Source organism: Erpetoichthys calabaricus, chromosome 3 (assembly GCF_900747795.2).
Source record: "Erpetoichthys calabaricus chromosome 3, fErpCal1.3, whole genome shotgun sequence".
NCBI lineage: Eukaryota > Metazoa > Chordata > Cladistia > Polypteriformes > Polypteridae > Erpetoichthys > Erpetoichthys calabaricus.
In genome coordinates this window covers 283035365-283057901 of record NC_041396.2, presented here as the reverse complement: position 1 = coordinate 283057901, position 22537 = coordinate 283035365, and the positions used below count along the sequence as shown (strand labels likewise).

At 40.6% G+C, this 22537-nt stretch overlaps 2 protein-coding genes across 2 annotated transcripts in view; one reads left to right on the top strand and one right to left on the bottom strand.

Moving 5' to 3' along the window:
* Window positions 1-22537, top strand: part of acadvl (acyl-CoA dehydrogenase very long chain) — a 966944-nt gene that overhangs the window by 789547 nt on the left and 154860 nt on the right. The gene's annotated exons all lie outside the window — the stretch shown is intronic.
* Window positions 6477-21705, bottom strand: LOC114649039 (claudin-7-B-like). The gene is made up of 4 exons (XM_028798453.2): window positions 21066-21705; window positions 9361-9525; window positions 8257-8341; window positions 6477-7769 (listed from the first exon to the last, which is right to left on the bottom strand). The coding sequence occupies exons 1-4, from the start codon at window positions 21286-21288 to the stop codon at window positions 7598-7600; spliced, it is 645 nt and encodes a 214-aa protein (XP_028654286.1). The 5' UTR covers window positions 21289-21705; the 3' UTR covers window positions 6477-7597.

The following is a 22537-nucleotide window of genomic DNA, read 5'->3' as shown; positions in this document are numbered from 1 at the left end:
ATTATTCCTGGACTTGCTCAATTTGCCATCCTTCAGTGTGAATTTGATTTTTTGGCTTTCAGGACTTTGCGCGCCGCGAGTCTTTTTTTAATTTCAATGTTGATGCGGACAGGGTGTCATAAGTCTTGCTGCTGAAAGCGATTGAACTCCTAAGCAAAAAGGCAACTAAATTTACCCGCATTTCTTTGCTTGATTTCTACAGACTGCACATTCTTCACATTCCTCCACACATCCTTCTGCTGATACCAGCATAGGAAAAACATCCCCACCCATAATAACAACAGCGCAAGTGAGCAGAGAGCTGAGGAGACTTCGTGCCAGCAAAGCAGCGGGTCCAGATGGAGTATCGCCACGACTGCTGAAGGTCTGTGCATCGGAGCTGGGGGGTCCTCTACAGCGCATCTTCAACCTGAGCCTGGAACAGGGGAGAGTCCCGAGGCTTTGGAAAACATCTTGTATCACCCCAGTCCCAAAGGTATCACGTCCTAGTGAGCTGAATGACTTTCGGCCTGTTGCTCTGACATCACATGTGATGAAGACCATGGAGAGGCTGCTGCTTCACCACCTTAGGCCACAGGTTCAACACGCCCTTGACCCTCTGCAGTTTGCATATCAGGAGAAGGTGGGAGCGGAAGATGCCATCATCTATATGCTACACCGATCCCTCTCTCACTTGGACAGAGGCAGTGGTGCTGTAAGAATTATGTTTCTAGACTTCTCTAGCGCCTTCAACACAATCCAACCTCTGCTCCTTAGGGACAAGCTGACAGAGATGGGATTAGATTCATACCTAGTGGCATGGATCGTGGACTATCTTAAAGACAGACCTCAGTATGTGCGTCTTGGGAACTGCACATCTGACATTGTGGTCAGCAACACAGGAGCACCACAAGGGACTGTACTTTCTCCGGTCCTGTTCAGCCTATATACATCGGACTTCCAATATAACTCGGAGTCCTGCCATGTGCAAAAGTTCGCTGATGACACTGCTATCGTGGGCTGTATCAGGAATGGGCTGGAGGAGGAGTATAGGGACCTAATCAATGACTTTGTTAAATGGTCCGACTCAAACCACCTACACCTGAACACCAGTAAAACCAAGGAGCTGGTGGTGGATTTTAGGAGGCCCAGACCCCTCATAGACCCAGTGATCATCAAAGGTGACTGTGTACAGATGGTGCAGACCTATAAATATCTGGGAGTGCAGCTGGATGATAAATTAGACTGGACTGCCAATACTGATGCGCTGTGCAAGAAAGGACAAAGCCGGTTATACTTCCTTAGAAGGCTGGCTTCCTTCAACATCTGCAATAAGATGCTGCAGATGTTCTATCAGACAGTTGTGGCGAGCGCCCTCTTCTACGCAGTGGTGTGCTGGGGAGGCAGCATTAAGAGGAAAGACGCCTCACGTCTGGACAAACTGGTGAGGAAGGCAGGCTCTATTGTTGGCATGGAGCTGGACAGTTTAACATCTGTGGCAGAGCGAAGGGCGCTCAGCAGGCTCCTATCAATTATGGAGAATCCACTGCATCCACTAAATAATGTCATCTCCAGACAGAAGAGCAGCTTCAGCGACAGACTGCTGTCACTGTCCTGCTCCACAGACAGATTGAGGAGATCGTTCCTCCCCCAAACTATGCGACTCTTTAATTCCACCAGGGGGGGTAAACGTTAATATTTAACATTATACATAGTTATTGTCTGTTTTTTTCACCTGTATTATTATCATTCTTTAATTTAATATTATTGTATCAGTATGCTGCTGCTGAAGAATGTGAATTTCCCATCGGGATTAATAAAGTATCTATCTATCTATCTTCTTCAGAATTTCTTTCCAAGACTTTCCAAATCTGCAGTGCGCCTGGCATCAAGTATGTGGCATGAGTTTCAGTTGTTAGCAGGTGTTTTAACAAATAAAAATGACTAAGTATGGAAACGTGCGAACAGATATCTATCTCTAAAATAGTTGGATTTCCAGCATCTCATTTGTTAGTAACCATTTATGCAGAAGCAAGCAGTTCGTCACATTACAACAGCATAAAATGACTTCAGGTTGGAGTTTGACCATTACTTTTAAATGCTTTTATTAAAAATTTGTACAAATAAACAATTTCTTGGGACAAATATTTTTAACGTTAATGTTTTCCATTAACATATGCGCTAGTCTGCCTGGATTCACTGGCACAGGCACTCCTACTAGATTTTATATACAGCCCACTGCACAGTCATTATTGACAATTTGGCCTGTCACAGTAAAAGTTTGTCCAATCCTAAAGTTAGGTATAGAAAAGGGTAAGTAACAAGATTGCTTTGGACCCCATTCCTGTTTTTGCTTGTGACCCCCCAAATCATTAAATCCACCCCAGCTTGTAAAAATGGGAAAAGACTACATGCAGTGACCCAACAAGGAAAAGTGAAAAGAAGATGAAATGCCACATAAATAAATGTGTTTTAGAATGATGTCTAACATGAAGGAGATGCTATTACAGCTCAGCTCGCTTTTAAAACTGCACAGGTGTCATGGTTGGCCCCACTTCTATGGCTTACAAGACTGCTGCCACAGCCCCACACATTTCTTTTGCGTTTTCCACTGGCTTGATTGTTGTATGTGGATAGAAAACACATTTGCATTTCCACTGATGTTTAACATTGTTATTGTTGATGTAAACATTTCAATGCTGAATCCAGAGGATAATGAAGTAGCTTCATAAATTAAGCTATGAAAAAAATTTAGGCAGACACGCAATCCAGTTCCATCCACTGGAAATGACCATTTATCTGCTGCAGCCAGGTATTACGTGGGAATCCCCTTGGCTTGGTCCAGACACTCAGGTCCTCAACAGTGAGGATCCAGTGAGCCAGGTCATCCTGGGGGAATCACGCCACATGGCCATAGTGCCATAACTGATGCTCCCGCACAATGCAGGTAATGTGCATCATTTGGGACTCCATGTGCAGCCGCTCATTCGACACAAAGTACAGGCACAGTACAGAAGAAGCCCAGTCTTGGTCTTAGGTCACTGGGTAGCGTTCATGTCTCACAACCATATACTGTAACAAAACAGAAGACTTGGAGCTCCACACACCCCTTTCTAGTGACCCCCATGCTCTCCCAATCCATCTACTGACTTCATAGGAAGAGTCACCAGAGACATGAACGTCATTGCCGAGGTAAGTAAACCTCTCAACAAGGTCGGCATTCTCTCCACGGACAGACACACTGCTAATTGCTGTGCCTCAGAGGTAATTAATTTAACAAGTAATACTTAGAATCTAAGTCAGTAATGAGCAGCTTTTGATTTTTATCAAAAACATTTGCAGTGATGATTCTGTTTTTGGTAGTTACTGGTTATTACTTATCACCAAAAAATGTCTACTTTATGACTAAGAAAATCAGGCACAAGAAATAACTTTTATTGGATAAAAACTGCTTTTGAAATGGTTTCTTAATTTTGTATTATGCTTTAAAAAATACAGGCAGAGCAACAACTCTAGTAAAAGATATGCTTATGTTAATAAAAACGTTTAAAAACAAGCACCTTTTAATAAATGTAAGCACCTCTGTGAAGACTGTAGCAATAATACAAGGTAAAATATCACGGCCTGTGTAGGAGTGCCGTTACATGTTCTTGTGGTTCTTTGGGAGACCTTGGGGAACTAAAGGTTTAGAACCATTGGTCAGAAGAGTTGTAACATTGATAGATAGATACTTTATTAATCCCAAGGGGAAATTCACATACTCCAGCAGCAGATACTACTGATACAAAAATAATATTAAAGAGTAATAAAATTGCAGGTAAAAACAGACAATAACTTTGAATAATGTTAACGTTTACATCGATGGAATTGAAGAGTCGCATAGTTTGGGGGAGGAACAATCTCCTCAGTCTGTCAGTGGAGCAGGACAGTGACAGCAGTCTGTCGCTGAAGCTGCTCCTCTGTCTGGAGATGATACGGTTTAGTGGATGCAGTGGATTCTCCATGATTGACAGGAGCCTGCTCAGAGCCTGTCGCCCTGCCACAGATGTCAAACTGTGCCTGCAATAGAGCCTGCCTTCCTCACCATTTTGTCCAGGTGTGAGGTGTCCCTCTTCTGATAGAACATCTGCAGCATCTTATTGCAGATGTTGAAGGACGCCAGTCTTCTAAGGAAGTACAGCCAGCTCTGTCCTCTCTTGCACAGAGCATCAATATTGGCACAGTCCAGTCCAATTTATCATCCAGCTGTACTCCCAGGTATTTATAGGTCTGTACCCTATGCACACAGTCACCTCTGATGATCACGGGGTCCATGAGGGGCCTGGTCCTCCTAAAATCCACCACCAGTTCATTGGTTTTGCTGGCGTTCAGGTGTAAGTGGTTTGAGTCGCACCATTTAATGAAGTCCTTGATTAGGTCCCTATACTCCTCCTTCTCCTGCCCACGATAGCAGTGTCGTCAGCAAACTTTTGCACGTGGCAGGACTCCGAGTTGTATTGGAAGTCCGATGTATATAGGCTTAACAGGACCAGAGAAAGTACAGTCCCCTGCGGCACCCCAGTGTTGCTGACCAGAATGTCAGACCTGCAATTCCCGAGACGCACACACAGTTTGTAAGGTAGTCCACGATCCATGCCACCAGGTATGAATCTACTCCCATCTCTGTCAGCTTGTCCCTAAGGATTCTTGATCATAAGAAAGTGACTCTTCCGATGTTGAAATTAAACCAAATGACTCCCCTACACACAAAATCACAAGGATTGGCTTGCAGAAAAATGGCAGCAGTTCCATTGGACTGATAAGTCAAAATTGAAATACTTGGTTCTAACAGAAGGCAGTAGTGAAGCACGGTGGAGGTTCCCTATGGGCTGGGGGCTGCATCTCCACAGAGTTGGCGATTTGATCAAAATGGATGTCCCCTCACAGGTCAGTAGTACAGCTGGATTCTTATGACTAGCAATACTAAGCTTGCTAATGAAGACAGAAACATAAATGGAGTAGCCACTTGTATCATTTGGACCGGTTTGTTGAACGACACAATTTAAAAAAAAAAAAAAAATTGAAGTGGTTCTAATTGTTCTCTTACTCTCGTTTAGATGTCAAAGACAATCCAATATGAACTTTGTATTTTTTTTCCCCACTCCATACCAAATTTTTTTTTTTTAAAAGGAGCACAAACTAAGTTGTATTAAATTAATGGAAAATGAAAAAGAGAACCCCTACTCAGTAAAAGACCCATTTGTGAATTAGAAGGTACAGTAGTTGCTTCTACAATTGCATCTCAAGACTTGGATATATAATTTTTTTTTTTTTTAAAACTGCTGTAAAGGTAAAGATCATGTCATTTATTAATGACAAGGTCTAATGTGGTTGTAGAGTATGATTAAGATAGGACTTAGATTTAAAAAGCAGATGTTGGATAGAGCACAGCCCATAACTACTTCTGCACTCTATGGGCTGTGCGCCCCCTTTTTTTTTTTTTTTTTTTAAAGAAACTCTTACATAATCTCAGCAAGTCCGGTGCACTCACAGCACACTTCTGTGACTTAGTCGTGCTACCAGACATCTCCAGCAATTTCAGCGTTGCCATCCACCTGTAGATTTATGTTCCCCAAGGCTAAACAAGAGATTTGAGAACTCTCACTATTCCTCAAGCATTTTTGTATTCGGTTAACTTGTACAAATGAACTGAGCAGCATCCCTACAACTCGTGTGTCCCTATATTATATATAAACCACACTAGCTGGAATTACATGGCTTATTTTCTTATATCTGTGCAACAGTACCTTTCATACTTTACAGTTGCAAACAAAATTTTGCTCTGGAATAAAAGTCTACCTAACCTGAGCAGTGACTCATTGCAACAAGTTTGCAACTTGCCCTGATCAAACAGGTTTGAATTTTAACGAATCAGAGGTAGAGTGGAGAACTAATGGAGTGCGAACCTTGAAGTACGTGTATAAGGAATACGGGGGGGGGGGGGGGGGGCTGGAAGAGGTCTTGGGCACACACCTTAATTGTAGAACACTGGTTCTCACATTTGGTAGTTGGGGGGGGGGGGGGGTGGGGGGGGGGGGGGTGTGCAAATTTAGGGATATTTTGGAAAATGGTACTGTCCTGGAGTCACTCACTTTGTCATCTGGTGCAATCATAGCACCTCAGGTGAGGATATCAGTAACCACATTTGGCAAGTTTGACAGCCCCTTCAACTAGATGTTGTGTAATGCAACACTGGTACAAGTCAGCTAGCCGAGTTATAAATCGGTCTTTTATAAATTTGTAAAAATCCTGTGCTCACACTTTTGAGTGGCACTAACTATTGAATGCTAACCTTGAATGCTTTTGGGGTTAGAAAAAAAAAGTTTGACTATTGGCAGCATTGGTCTGAACAATCAAGTATAAAACGAATGGATTCACATAAAGAGGTGTACTTTGTGGTCTATTTATATAAAAAAAAAATAAATTCGGTTGACCCAACTCAAAGAGCAAACAACTAGTTTGAGAAAAAAAAAATTTATTTACATTTTACATACTTGATCCACATTTTAAAAATTAAAAAGCTGTTAAATAAAAAGGGTTACAAAGCTGGTTTCTTAAACACCTAAAACAATGCGTAGAGAAGATGGCAAATGTTCTTTAGACACTTTATATATATATAAAAAAAAAAAAAAAAAAAAAAAAAAAACTAAATCCACACATCACAGACCCAGCCACCAAAGTCTCCTTAATATTTCATTGAGAGATCTGCATTTCTCATCCCAGAAAATTTACACATTCTTTGAATTGAATTTGGAGGGCAGCACAGAGCATTACATTTTCAGGACTTAAATTGCTTTACTTAATTAAACCAGTCAAACATGCAGCTTCACTAAAGACTCCACTTGTCTGTTAAAAAGGTATGGACTGGAGTGAAGATTACACAGCAAGCAGAACTAAGAAAACCTGAAAGGGAGGAGTGAAGATAGTTATGTCAATCCAAACAACAAAAATGGGCCGAGTAAGCTTATACAGACATCCGCCTCACCATTATCTTTAAAAAACAGTACAAGAGACTTGTACCAGCAAGCAGGTAGCCAGGAGAGGCTGGATGCCTCTGGGCGGGGAAAAACGTTACCACCGTGGAAATGTGACCAGGTAAACAATCCTGTTTGGTTAAAAAGATCATAAATCCTCCAAAAACCACCTAGAGGATTCACCTTTGCACAAGTTCAGTATGCATGGCACCAGACAGTTGTATATTGAGGACCAACAAACAAGTTCCTTACAGTTACAATCTCACACACAAAGTTTATTGAAGCCCAGTCAGGATTTTAAGTGTCCTATAGGAGTGGCACTCATCTCCTTATATTCTGTAACTACCACTTCAATGTAACAGAACAAGATGACCTACTACTTATTACACTAACCCCCTTAAATGGTTTATGTAAAATTACAAAAACATAACCCCCCCCATTCACACATCACTCCCATTCAAGATGGGCACCTCCCACTTTAGTATTAAACACTACATGGGTATCTGAAAGTGTACAAAGTTTAAAACAAAACCAAAGTCCACATTTCTTTGTGTTCACTTCAGCCAATGGATGAGCTGGTATGGTGGACAATTCATAGACTATTCTTAAACATAATCTTTGCCAGTTGAGCTAACCGGCCGGCCCTTGGATGGTGGATATTTGGTTTTGGCACCTCCGCTGTTGCGTCTGTGACAAGAACAGGACATGAGGGCACCTCCAAGCAAAACCAAGAAGGAACCTGCCCAGGCAATGAAAATAGCAGCTCCAAACTCGTACCTGTAAGGAAGGTGGGGGGTGGTGGCAGGAAGAGAAAAAAAAAAAAAAAAAAAAATTGAGAAGATGACCCTAAAAGGAAAGCATTCAAGCCATGCAACAGTGATTGTGTTTTATAATCCAGAAGGAGGGCCACTAGCCAACACCCCAAACCTGGGAAATTGGAGGAAAACCACATTAAAATAAGCAAACAACAGATTTGACAAAAGGAAACCATTCCACCCATTAAGATACTTTGTTTAGCCAATAGCTAAGCAGTCTCAATATCTACTTCAGACAAAAGTTCCAAGGTTTTTATTTCAATTATACAGTATGTCTTAGTTTACTCCAGAGTCCCACAACTCTGTCAAGTGCTACTTGGCTTCAGTCTTAAATGCATTTCCCACTAGTGTCCTAGACAAAAGGGATTCATCCTTAATCTGAATCTAGCCATCCATAAAGAAAACCCTCTGCACAGAAAGGTATTTAGTGTCAAACACAGGATACTTACTTGGTGTTGACTGGAGTTAAGGGATTGTAGAAGTCCCGAACGATGCGGTTTGCAAACCAACAACATGCAATCATGGATGCCAACCCTGAAATATACAAAAAAAAAAATCCAATAAAAAGATTCTGCCAAGAATACCTTACTAGGCTACCATTGAACCACCTTCTGAATCTGGAATTCATTTAATCAGCAGAGAGTCAGCCTTATAGCAATCTTAGGGGCACACCATATCACTAGAGCCAGCACATTATAAACGGTTACAAATGATCTACGATAAAATACTGCAGAACATACTCTCATATACCATATATATTCTCAGAAGTTGTCACGTTCGTGGTGGCTTTTCAAACTCCTTTAACATCTGCACCATAAGTATGAGCACCTCATGTGGATGGAACGGAGCACCACTCCCAAGAAGGTAGTGTAAGAAAATGGAGGACATTTGCTTTTGTAGCCATCTCTGGAAGTCAGAAGGAGAGCCCAGGGGTAGTTTGTAGGAAAAGGTGTCCTGTATGGGACATCACATTACACATCCCAGAGTGGACACTGGGCTTGTCTTTCCTGTAGAAATCAGTTTGACATGCCCCATAAAACATGCTCAAACCCAGCATCTCCACATTAGTCTTATGTTTGCCAAGTACCCCTTAGACACATGTGTATGTATATAATAAAAGGCTCCAATAAGGAACATGGCCAGATCTTGCCTCTAGAGCAGCTTGTTATTCTTGGAATGCAGTTATACAAGCTCTAGTTTGGTTTATGATTGGATAGCATCACATTCATCAGGAGATCTACACTACCTGGAGAAATAGAGGTGGTACAAATTTACTTTATACTCTGCATGTAACTTTCCATTTAAACACAACACACACCCAAACACTACCCTGTCAACTGCATTTGTGACTGAGATCTCATTGACTCATTACCTTCAATTACCCATTTCTCCCTCCTGAACTCCTGTGGGATTTTAAAAATCCCACCAACACCAAAAAAAAAAAAAAAAAAAAACCCTATACAGATAAGATACCATTTGTTTTTTGCAGTATCAAAAATTTTAGGACTCGTTAGGGTCATTTTAATATATAACTGGATAAAACAAATACTCACCTCCCAGGAGGAAGACTACTCCACCCACTGTGGCTATACGTGCCTTACGCACTTTGTCATCACCACCACAGTTGGTGCATTTCATACCCATGGAGCTGACTCCCATGCCAATCACTGTCAGGATAATGCTGAGCACCATTAGGGCACGAGTGGCCTGCAGAGCCGCTGTCGAAGAAGAAAAAGTATTAATGACAAAAGAAGCAACAGACCATGACTAAACCTACACAGAGAGAAGTAGAGCTCAAGAAACCGCCACACCTATTCACACACAAAATTTCAAATTAAAAGGAAAATACATAAAAGCAGAAAATACTGCAAGAAATTGTATAGCAAGTAGACATAAAAGGGGTGTTCCACTGGCACCACCAAAGAGGAGTCAAGACTTTTTGTCAAGTGTCACGCAGTATGTTATATTAGATATCACCCATCCATTTTCTAAACTTTGATAATTAAGCACAAATCAGGAAACAAACCAAATATAACTTATTATGGCATTGTGTCCTATGGCCAATCTCTCATACCAGAGACATGCAGCTTAAATTGACAATTCTAAAATTAGCTCTGAATGGGTGTGTACGCGCGAGTGGTCACTGTATTTGACTGGCACAGTATCCATGATATATTCCTTCCTTGAACCTAAGCTCTGAACCACCTCACCACCCTAAAATGTTTTAAGTAGGTTTGAGAATGTTCCCATAAAGTTAATTTCTTCTGTACAGACAAGCCAGTGATTCTGCCTACAATTCTGGAGTCAGCCATTTTATTTTTTTGTTGTGGAAGAATGCTTTTAAGAATGGGAGAACAGCATACAGTATAATAGACTGAATTTCACACACATCTAGTCATTCACACACATTTTAATGACATTCAGTACTATTTCGGTTGGCTGGGGTCTTTTTGCACAAGCAGCACATCAGCTGCAAGGTGATACTGAAGGACATTTGGGAGCGAATATCAGGCTCTGCCCTCAAATAAAAAGGTGGAAAAAAACGTCTTAACCAGTCGTGTCAAAGGAGATCTCCACTGGCTCAAGGGACTAACTGGGCTTTTTCACACCTAATGCCTCCCCACATTTAAAAATTAAATTATCACCTCCCACACTAAACAACCCAAAATCCCTGCTGTAGTAGCCATTTACCTATACTGGCCATGCACACATCAGAGGAAACACCAACCGGCCACAGGAATTAATGCAAAACTTTAGTAATCAGTACAATTTGCCTTTTGTGTATGTATGCAGCATTTAAAATGTACAAAAGGAACTGTACGTTGCATTTCTTACCTCAAATGCACAAGCTCCATGGAAAGTAACTCTTCCATGCCCACTATTACAGAGTAGGAGTCATTGGATCCTGCTCCTTACAACCAGGAAAGGAGCAAGTAAAGACAAACCAAAGTGATTGAAGCCAGTTTTCAAAAACCTTTATACTGTTTTTTTTTTTATATAAATATAAACACAACACAACACATCACACACACACACACCTTTACAGTGGACATAGCCAGTGTCCACTGAAGGTCTGCTACAATAAAAATTTTCTGCTCTCTTGTACTTAGACACTCTTCCTTTTCCCTTTCCAATATACGATTGCGCCAACAAAAAGATCTCAAAATCTCCATCTTTAGCTGGACTACTTAAGGTAGACTGTACAGAAAACCTTTAAAGCCCACATTGTAAACTAACTCCTCTAAATCTTTATTTTCAAACCTAAATCCAATTCAGGGTTAGCCTATCCTCGCAGCAGTTTTACACACATTTTCCATACATGATAGTATAAAAAAAAAAAAAAAAAAAAAACCCTAAAATGCAGTTTCTACAGTAACACTGAATAACTTGTGTCAAAGCAACATTACTAAAAACAGTAGCTAATTTGTAATAAAGTTGTTTACAGAATTATGCTTGGGTATTCAATCACCACACACACTGCCTTTATACTGTTAGCATAAAACGTTAACTATACACTTGCCCAATGAAACTAAGCCATTACTTTGATATCAGCTCTTAACAGGCAAGGAGAGTTAAACATTCACCTACTAAAGTCTCACTTGATAAGCCTTTTAATCAAACAAGCTTAACCCATAACTAGCAGTGGGCACGGGTTATGGTTTTGCTTCCACTGGTAAGCCTGTAGCTTACTGTTCACTCCCAGTGCCGGTATCCTACCAGCGTCATTTATTGTACTGTAAAATCACTTTGGGATCATGTCTTGATGGTAAATTTGCAAGTAGTAAGCCAGCTGCAGTACAGGAAAAGCAACCTTTAGTTTTCTTTGCTCAACTTCACAACCACCAACCCCACTTACAGTAATTCAGAACTAAACTTCTTTAATACATCATTAATAGTGACTTGTGTGCAGGCTCCTCTGTTTAAGAAAAAAATCCACATCTTTGTTTGTTCAGGAGCAGTTCTGCCTGTTAATGGGTGTGGCACAAAAACCAGATGGAACCTGAATTGCCCCACCAACTCAAGAACAAAACGAAAGGAGGAACAACAAAACAGACACCATTGCCACCTTCCGGATTCTATTGAGAAAGCCAACGGTATCCAGACACCACAGCACTTCACATGGAGGAAGGCCGAGGAGAACCTGCACCTGTGAGTGCAAGGGAGAAGAACTTTGGTTTTAAAACAAGGTATATTTTGGGTGAATAAGAACACAAAGGTTTGTACATATGCAAATGATGCTGGGTGTTGAATTTCCTCTTGCATTTTATATGTAAATTTGTACGCACAATCTGAGCCTGTATTCTCAGAAATGGGTTATGCAAGGAGAAGTCAAACTGCAAAGTCATTCAAGACCTTAAATGCTTCAAATGTCAATACCATATATCCCATTCTTGATACGCAGCAAGTTTCCATTATATTTAAATTTAGTTTGCCGAGTGCACTGGTGTGTTCCTTGCCTTGCAATGGGTGATACCTCAGCACCACACTAGTTCAGATGGAGTGGAACAGCGAGGTTTTTTATGGTGGCTGAAGTGCAAATTCTGCCACCAACTCCCAAATTTTTTCCCTGCAGGTTGGAGGGCCTATATGCAGGGCTGGAAGCAGATTAACGAGCTGGGAAATTTAATCTTTTCCACCGTAATTAAATTTGCTTGTTGCTAGGTTTTGGGCCTTCTTTCATAACCACAATAAATCAATGTTTGGTCTTTTACCAAGGTAACACCCAGTTTTTCAGATTGAGATTAACCAATGTTCATAAAGGATGAATAACAGAAAAGGACAATGGTGGAGTGTGGCAATAAGGTAATATACCTTTAATTAAAGTCTGATGGGGGCTAACATTTTTCTCAGGTTTCTTTCAGTACCATTTTCGTGGCTGTGTTCTAGTTTGTATCTGACCATCAAGCAACCTACACCACTACTTCATCTGGTCATGGATCCTCCATTTGGAAGGAGCACTAGGGATACTAAAAAAAGGCGTCTCAATAGCATTATACCACCAAACATTGCTCAAAGAAAGACATTTAGAATGATCAGCAATTATGATTTGAGAAATTGATACCCTGAATTGAAATCATTGAACTGCACACACAAAAAAAAAAAAAACCCACACACACACGCCACACAATCATTTGCCAATATGACTGAACAATTTGAAAACAAGCCTAGAGCCTGTGAATTGTGTTTGCTACCTGACAGCGCATTCTTCTGCTTGTTTATGCAAAGGGCCGCCATACAGGTACACACACTTCTTGCCTTACTCCCAGTGGCACTGGGAGACCCCATATATTGTGCAATGTTTACTTAGAGAAATGATCGTTGGGAGAATTTACCTTAGGAAATTTTGTAGTATGTATGCACATGGTGACAAAGATCCTCAAGTATAACCCATTTAAGGGTTGATGTGGCAGAGTAACCTTGTCACTTGGGGAGAAATCAATGGAACCAGTTTTCCTAGAAACCAGATCTGTGACCTACCGTTTTTATAAAGCATGTTTAATAGATGTATGTACTAGGGACAAGTTGAACATTTGGAATTAGCACAATGGGTAATTAAACATTGCATGTAATGGACTAAAGCAAAATGTTACATTTGTAACAATGCTGCTTCTTAATCTACTATATTTGGGGGGAGCTGGAGATGAGTGCATAGCCAATGCATTTCAGATAGATATTTTGAAATTGTATTCAAAAGACATCAGTTAACATGAACTCCTCACTAGTTCACACTTGGCCTACAGAATTACACAGCCTTGTTTATAGGGTAACTTCCAGATGTTACAACAGGAAGTTTTTACACAATCCACATTATAAATAACACTTGCCACATTTAATGTGTGGGGGGGGAAAAAAAATAAATAAAAGTTGACAAATGAGTCCCTCAAACTTGACTAAAGGCTCGGTTGCCAAGATTCAGTCAATGGAAAAGTCCTAATGCAAGCTGGAGGCCATAGCAGCATGCTCCTTTAGTCTGACATACCCAGAGACTCAGCCCTAAATGCAACTCAACTTGTGGACCAGTTTGATTTTTCAAGTCATAGTAAAGCGACAGGGCAGACAACCAATGAGCACCGATCTGGAAGCACAATCCCTACAATGCAGTTAAGGGATAAAAAGTGGACCTCACAGACAGGAGAGGCAGGTTAGTCTTGCATTTCACATCCCACAGCAATTTCAGTTTAAATCCCCATAGCTGAAAAGCATTCATACAGCACCGGTTTCTATCAGGGGCCACATGCAAGCTTGTGGCACTTTGGAAATTTGAAGATGCGATGACTTTCCAACACAGTAGTTGGAATCTGGCATGCAATAGGACATCCTCAGATTAACGTCAGTTGTTAAATATATGACATCCCCTGCAACTAGAGGTTGTGTAATGCAATGCCGGCTTTAGCCAACAAGCGATCACATTTTTACATTCTCCAGACAGTGTCACATTTTGAAAAGTGTTGATTGCCTTACAACCATGTGCCATATTATAAGCTTAAAAAAAAAAAAAAAAAAACCTACATGTTTGCATTAGCAATTGCTGGGAGACACTGGTTTAAGAATAAAAACCAGATACATGAAGTTGGTCAAACCCACAATTTGAGATTGTTTAAACATTTCTCTGCACTCCTGCTTGAAAAAAAAACTCATGCCCTGCCAGATTTAAAACTATGCCACTGAAACTGTGTTGGACTGCTCTATATAAAAAAAAAAAAGACATTAAAACAGAAAAAAAAAAAAAAGTGTGAAAGGCATATTTGCTTTTAATTGTTTAGGCTCTATTTGCTCAATGATAAAAGGTCCTTTAAGAGTTTTATCTAAAGATATGAAAATGCAAACAAACCAAGATACAAAACAAAGACTGCATTGACTTCTGTATGGCAAAGGAAGATAAAGCTTGGCTTTTGAATAAACTAAATCAGATTTTTAAGAGAAGAAAAAAAATAAATAAAAAAGCCAAAGCCACATCTATATAGGCTGGTCCAGACTATGCAACTTTTAACGCAATGCAATAATTGCATAATTAGATCTGGACCACCCTGTAGAGTCCACTGAGCCAATTTAAAACCGCTTCTAAATTGACAGTGATGACTCCCAGTTTTAGCTTGAGGCTGGATAAACTTGGAATAGTTTCTTCTTTCTCTCCTCATATTTAACTATGGCCTCGGGTTATAGACATCTACACACAATTCCAGAAATGTGTCGGAGCTCCATCAAAAGTAGAATGATTAACTTTGCTGGACAAATTCAGCCTATATGTAGCATTGATTCCACTGCATCTTTGTGGTGCCAAGGGTCTTTGATCAAAGGGAGGGAAAAAAAAAAAACCCACCACACCACACACAAGCACTCAACAAGGCTGCTTTTGTAAGACAACTTGACAAGTCAAACATGCACCCCAGTCAACCCCAAGGGCAGGGTCTCATCAAACATGGCTAAGCAGCAAGAAACTATCAACCTTGATAGTTGAAGGAAAAAAAAAAAATCCAGAAATGAGGGATTCCATGTTTAGTAGGAGAGAGTTGGCTTTTGAACTCCATCCCCCTCATGATGTTCTTCAGGCCCTTTAAGAAGAATTTGGGAGTCGATATTGGGACAGCTTAGCTATTACCTAAAACAAAACAAGCTTGGACTGAATGGTCTCACCACTTGGTCAGTTTTGATAATACATTATAAAAAAAAACAACAACTAAATTGGCAAACTCCATTACAAACACCAAAAGTATACAACAGTAATTTTAATTCTAAGCAGCCTCAAACCATCTTAACACACACTGTACAAGACTTAAGGCAAATGAATACAATACGTTGCACTTGCTTGACATTCAGATATCAAAGTCACATCAAGAACTGTGTGCAAGCTTCCAAACATGTCTGCAGACGCTTCCTTCATTAAAAAAAAGTGCATCACAAAACGGCAAAGGCCTGCAAGCACATCATGTGGCACTTGGAAACTTAAAATGCACAAACATCTATTTTCAGTGTATGTTACAGGCTTATTCACTACAGGACTGTTGAAATTAAGCATCAGCCCCTCAAGTAAAAACTATTGCTTTGAGGGACAGTACAGATATGAAACAGGAGACTGGTGCAACTGCAATGGAAATCTGAGTGACCAAACTCTCATAATAAGTGAATTAAGTTATTGCTCCACCCACCTTGATGCTCATAATTCTAGCTAGTAAGGTAGTGCAGAGGCTCTGCACACACAAAAACACACAGTCCAGACCACATTATGGTATGGAAGTGGACTTCAAACCTCAAAGTCATGGGTTTAAAATTCACAGTACAGATACTGACCATGAGCAAGTCACTTCACCTGCCAGTGTTCAAATTGGAAAACTGATGCAACCTTTTGCATCTCAAAATGTTCTTAGCCAGCCAAAGAAGTCGGCGTAGGCAAAAAGCACACCCTTGTAAACAAGACAACTGCATATGTAGATCAGGGAGGAATTAAAGACTTCTCAGGATTGAGAGGAAAAAGGGAAACTGGTGAGAGTTCAGCTTCATTGAGGAATATTTCAGGTAAGCAAGGTAGCCAATTACTTTTAGGCAAACTATTCATTGTGATGTTAAGCACCATTATTTGGCAGATTGGTGTAGAATTTTAAACAAATGTTGGTATTTGCTTCAGGGCTTAATTTCTGTCAAAAACTGATGAATGTCTGCTTTACAGTTCAACACTGGTCTCCTGAATATATAAATAGCTCAAATAATTTGTAACTGTGTATTTACATTGTTTTAGTTTGCTTAGTAAACTCGTATGTACTTAAAAAAAAAAAAAAAAAAAAAAAAAACACACCTTCAAATTTCAACAATATGTAATTTGGCCAGGGGCATATAATTTGCATGGAAATGTATAATACATCAATGCAAGTTAAAATTAGCTCAAATTGGGAACAGCCACAGCCCCTTCACCCATGCAGGTCTAGTATTAGTACGACTGGATTTATAAATGTCGTATTTGGGCAATTCCATACCATTTTAGCTAAAAACCAACTCACTTATCCATTTTATCTGATGATGTACATGTACAAAGATAAAACAATCAAGAGCATAAAACCTTAAGGCAGTCAAACAACACAACAAAGCTACAGTTTGAAGCTTCAGGCGCAAAAGACCACACCATTGGCAGACGCGATGCACAATGTCACACAGCTTACTTTACAGTGGAGTGATTCACCCATCAATAAATTCATTAAAAGTGGCTGTTAAACAAGAGAAAACATTGCACAGGTAGCCTAACCAGACCAACCAGATTGCCTTTTGGCCCAAGTGACAAAGAGGCCTTGGGAGGACTTAAAATGTCTCGATTGTCAGCCAGCCCACAATTTAGCAGATGAAGACTAGTCACATGTCCTTATACAATACCAAATACCGAGAGCTGAAGCCAATGTGATTTTAAGATGAACATTTCCCAGAATTTGGCTCAAGTAAAGCAGCGCAAAAAAAAACACACACCAAACAATTTTGCATACATTTTAGTTAAGGGGCACTGTAAAAGAATTGACATAGCACAGCAGTGTGGACACAAATTAAATATGTAACACTTGCACCCAATATAATGCATATAGACAGGTCATATGAGCTAGTTCAACTCAATACCAACTCTTTGTGCCCCTTGGTAAGACTAGCTATAGACTGGTTAATAACCAAAGTGCCTTGGGGCAGAGTACTCTTTAATAAAGGACCTATGCAAACTAAACATAGTGTTTATCATTGTGTATCCGATGTTATGCTAAACTGGATAACAGTGTTTAGCCAATTATCATCCCACACCTACTGACAGTGCATTCAGGTGTAGGGTTTAACAATTCCCACATTTACACATAGCAGAACTAGATTTATGGTCTTATTTGTACAGTTTGCCAGTTTTTGGTGCGGTCTCAAAACACATTACACTTTTATCCTTTGCTCATTGCAGCTATGGATCATCCTACCAACTGACTCCCAAACAATTCCTAAATCCCATCCCACATTTCCAACAAAGTCCTAGTGAGGTTGTTAGCCATTTCAAAATGGACTGTCAGGATGTGCACCAAGGAGGGGGTTTAGTGGATAGAGTGACAGCCTATGGATCATTCCTGTCTTGCACATAGTGCTGACTGAATAGGCTCTAGCAGATACTGAATTGATCAGGCAGGTTTGAGAATGTCATACCAAGTGGCTTTCCCTTTAATGCCAACATTATGCAGCCATTTAAAAAAAAAAAAAAAAAAAAAAAAAGCCCAACAACCCACACCTCTCCACTTCTGCAACCAGAATCCCAATTAAAGAGAACAGCAGCTGAAAGACATTCACAACACCTTTAATGGCCAACTGGCTATAGTTAAAATTCACCAAGGACTTCCTGACTTTCAGCTGCCTGACAAAAGGGACACACTGGAGGCCATTTGAAATGTTTGCACCCACGCCCAATTTGTAAATGTGCCTTTGGCTTTACAAGTTGAGCATGATCGTATCCCTTCAAAAGCTTTTTAATCATCACTCGCAATCTCATCCTTCTAAAGGCTGAGAACACCAGGTTTTGGAAAAGCTGGTCTTGAGGCTTAGTGTCCTGGTTTTGGGGGGAGTACACCTTCATGACCCCAGGTCACACATTCTCTAATGCATTGTATGCATGACCGAAATAAAGCATGTAAAACACTCAGACCCAGCTAATGCATTTCATGGTTACAAGGGGTCAGAGCCTATCCTAGCAGTACTGGGCACAAGGCAGAAAATAATCCTGAAAAGGAATGGCAAACCACTGCAGGGTCCCACTTACACATATTGGGCCAAAGAGGAAATATCAGTTAAATCTTCAGAAGTATCTGGAGGAAAAAAGCACACACAGTGGGAGACCATGTAGCTTCCACACAAAAAAAACTGGGGATTAGATACAAATAAGAGCTGCATCTATAGCAGCTATGCCACCAGGCACTGCACTGCAAAAAAAACAAACAGTGACAGGGTAATCAGATACATTTATTCCAGCCTTAAGGGCTACCAACAGAGAAATAGAAATCCCAGCTTTCTCAGCGTTGGCCAACAACTATTGTAAGCTTAGATACAATCCAACACACTTGAACAGAGTGGTGGCTCTGTAGCAAAATTATCCAGGCTGGTTTGAATCCCAACAGTAACAGAAAGAATAAAGTCCTTTAACCAGCAGTTTGCTCCAGGGGCCCTGTAAAATAGCCGACCCTGCACTCCGACACCAAAAGACTCTGGAGAAGATGGGGTATGCAAACACTGAAATCCCCAACACAGGAAATGTATATAATTAAATTTAACCAACATATGGTGATTAAAGGATTGGGGGCAAAGGGGGGGGGGGGGGGGGAAGAGCTGTTGAATTGTCATTTTTACATACCAAGTGCTGTTGGGGTCATGAGGAATTGGTGGAAAAGAATTTAAAAAAAAATTAACTGCTTGGTTAAAGATTAATCCAGTAGCCAGTGGAGCACACAATTTTCTTGTATAAGCAACTGCCCACTGCAAATGTGACCAAAAACAGAAATCATGTCTTGTACCTGGAACCTCATAACCAAAATATCCAAATCTACAGAAAATATGGCTGTGATGCTCTAGAACACCCCAGCATATTCAATGATCTAATTGCTGAACAAGAAGCCAGATACTGCTGTAAGGGGACATCTTGTCATTTGCATACAGGAGGACTGAAATAACCATACAGTATGTATTCATTCAGGTTTACAAATCAAGGGGAGACAAACTACTCCAGCAGCATACAGAGATGGCCAGCAACCAACCCCAAGATGTTTGGCTCATTTTTATGGCTGAGGCATACCACGGACTTAAAACTGGGGATTTTTGGAGGACTTCTTAAAGTTGCACCATACACAGGCAGGTTTACAAACCGATTTAAAAACTTAAAATTGAGGTTACTAAAACACACACAAACCTTTAAACAAAGCCAACTATAGCATCAGTATCCCTTGTCCCTACTAAACTGCCAAAATAGGCACATCTTTGTCCTGGCAAGTCAGGGAGGGTCTTTGGTAATGCACTAGCAACCCATCGTGATTATTTTTGGCCTTGCAGCCAACATTGCCACGCTAGGCTGAAGCCCCAACTCTTCCTCCAGGGACAATACTTTTATTGCAGTGTGAATGAATGGGAGTGTGTGTGTGTGTGTGTGTGTCAGAATGGCGACTAGCTCATCTAGACATTGGCCTCGTTCTTGCCAAGTGGTCATAGCTGCCAGTATATAAAGTAAAAATGAAAAAAGATTCCCATGTTAAAACGTACAGCTCAAACTCGATCTTCCTTTTCATTATGTGAGCATGACATACTAGAATATAAAATTGCCAAGGAGAGTGATGAGCGCTCTTATAATAGGGCGCTATTAAAGAACAATCAGCAAAAGATCACAGCACACATTTTAAGTTTTTAAACCCCGATCTCCACATCTCAACCGTAACTGGGCACAGTGGGATGGGAATAGATAATGGAAGGACATTTAAGGCATTTTTGGCCGACGTATATGTACAGCCCTATATGCGGCATTTTTACCAGGGTTTAAAGATGAAGGTTGGTTGGGCGAAGGGTGCGATCTTATTTAAAACCTTTTCTCGTGATCGCAGTTTCCCCTGCAGGGAACCCGTTAGCACCTGAGCTGTTTGATGACGTCATGTGGCCGTTCAAATTCCAGAACAGGTTTGGCCAGTACAGTCCATCCCTCCTCCCCCTCCAAATTTGAGCGCTGTGAAATGCAAATCCGGCGAAGCAGGAGCCAACAGCGGAGCGCCGCTATTATGAAAGGCGTTCAGAATTAAAATGAAATCAGGTTGGCAAAGTTTAAAAAAAAAAAAAAAAAATCCGTTCCGAGCCCAACCACCTTCCGCATTTGTAGGCGTACGCACCCACTACAGCGGCCCCCCGCGTTTTTTTTCTTAAACCTTATTACACCGCCGTCGTAAAAAATTGGTACAATAAAGTCCTACTTAAATACAATAAAGGTAAACAAATTCTCCCAAATTTGCTTCAACTAAAAAACGATTCTCAAACTGGTGCTTAATATACACGGGATCGGTTCAGTACCTGTATCACTTTCCATAGTTAAAAAGTAAGTTGAAAAATCAAAGTGACTTTAGGGGCCGTTTAGTGGTCACTGAATAGTCATACTTCTGTACGATAAATGGTTATTTCGTATGACGTTAATAAAAAAAATAAATCTATAAAATCACACCAAAAATTTTTCTCGGTCAACTAGTGGCATACAAGTACGGGTAAGGCTTCAACAAAAGACGCTTTTTTTACTTACAGTCCAGCTGAAGGATGGAGTCGTACACTTTGCATTGCATCTGACCGGTACTCTGGTACGCACAAGACATCCACAATCCTTGGTACATGGCGATGGCCGTGATGATGTTGTCGCCCACATATGCGGACATTTTCCACTGGGGCATGATGGTGCCAACGATCAGCCCAATGCAGCCTATTAAGGCCAGTACAAAACCTAACATTTGTAACCCGGAGTTAGCCATCTTGAATAGAGACTTCTAGCAACCAAGACAAAAAATAACGCGAACTTAGCGATTTTCTTAAATAAAAAAGGAGCACCAACAAGTTCTTTTCAATTTACTCTCAATTTGCTATCAGTTTCAATCGAGTCAATTTACACCAGTGTCTTCGTTAAGCGAAGCCGCCAAACTCCCGACTTGTTTTCTTCGTCTTTGTCCTCTCCCACCTGGCGCTCAGGTAGGGCAGAAAAACAAACTCTCCGGTAACTCCAAAAAAACTGTTCAAAAACACATCGATTTTTGTAACCTTCTTTCCTGCGCGGCTTTTTTATTCTTTCAAAGCAGTGCTGAGTAGTTCAGAAAAATAAAAATATTCTTTGAGGGAAAAGAGCGCGATCGATCCACCTGTTGTCTCGACCACACCTTGTACTTATAATGATGCGCCGCGGACGCGCACTTTTATCCCGGGGGGGCGGGTACGCGCGCTGGAGTTTCAGTGTAGTTTCGACTCGACACCGGGAACAGGAAGGTGGGGGTGGGGCGAGCTAAGGTATCGGTTCGTGCGGACAAAAGCAACAATAGCCATCAAGAAGAACCTGGGGAAATGAATATTTAATAAAGATGAACAAAGTAATTCCTCATCGCTACCAAACACTGTAGAAGAGTTCGCTAATGTTTGAAGTCGAGAGGATTTCAAATTGTGAAGAATCCGGCGCACAAAGGCTTACGTTATGCAATTATGTAAGGTGGGATGCTGAAACCTGTCTGAGGAGCATTGGGCGCACGCACACACACACATATACACATATATAAACACACACACGTAAATATAGTGGATTCAGAAAATATTCAGGACCCTTCACTTTTTTTCGTATTTTATTATGTTGCAGCCTTGTTCTAAAATCTCCTAATTTATTTCCATTAATTGTATCAACCCCAAACAACACTCAATACCCCAGAATAACAAAACGAAAACCTAATGTTAGAAATGTTTAAATCTTAAAAATAATTTAAAAAACTATTACATTGATAAAAAAAGTATTCCGACCCTTTACTTACTACTTAGTTGTAGCAGACATTCCCACCTGGAGTTTTGCTGGCTCTGATGCAACAAGCTCCACACACCTGGATTTGGGAATTGTCTACCAATCTTCTATGCAGATCCTCACATGCTCTACCAGCTTAGATCAAGTCAGGGACTTGCTGGTTCAGTTAAGAACATTCTCAGAGTTGTCCTGTATTGCTTTGTGCTTAGGGGTTGTTGTCTTGTTGG

Excerpts from the sequence above, each read along its gene's own strand:
- LOC114649039 (XM_028798453.2), bottom strand. The coding sequence starts at position 21,288 with ATGGCTAACTCCGGGTTACAAATGTTAGGTTTTGTACTGGCCTTAATA. Across the intron at positions 9,526-21,065 it reads CTCCATCCTTCAGCTGGACT|CGGCTCTGCAGGCCACTCGT; the intron begins GTAAGTAAAAAA and ends CTTCTTCGACAG. Across the intron at positions 8,342-9,360 it reads AGTAGTCTTCCTCCTGGGAG|GGTTGGCATCCATGATTGCA; the intron begins GTGAGTATTTGT and ends TGTATATTTCAG.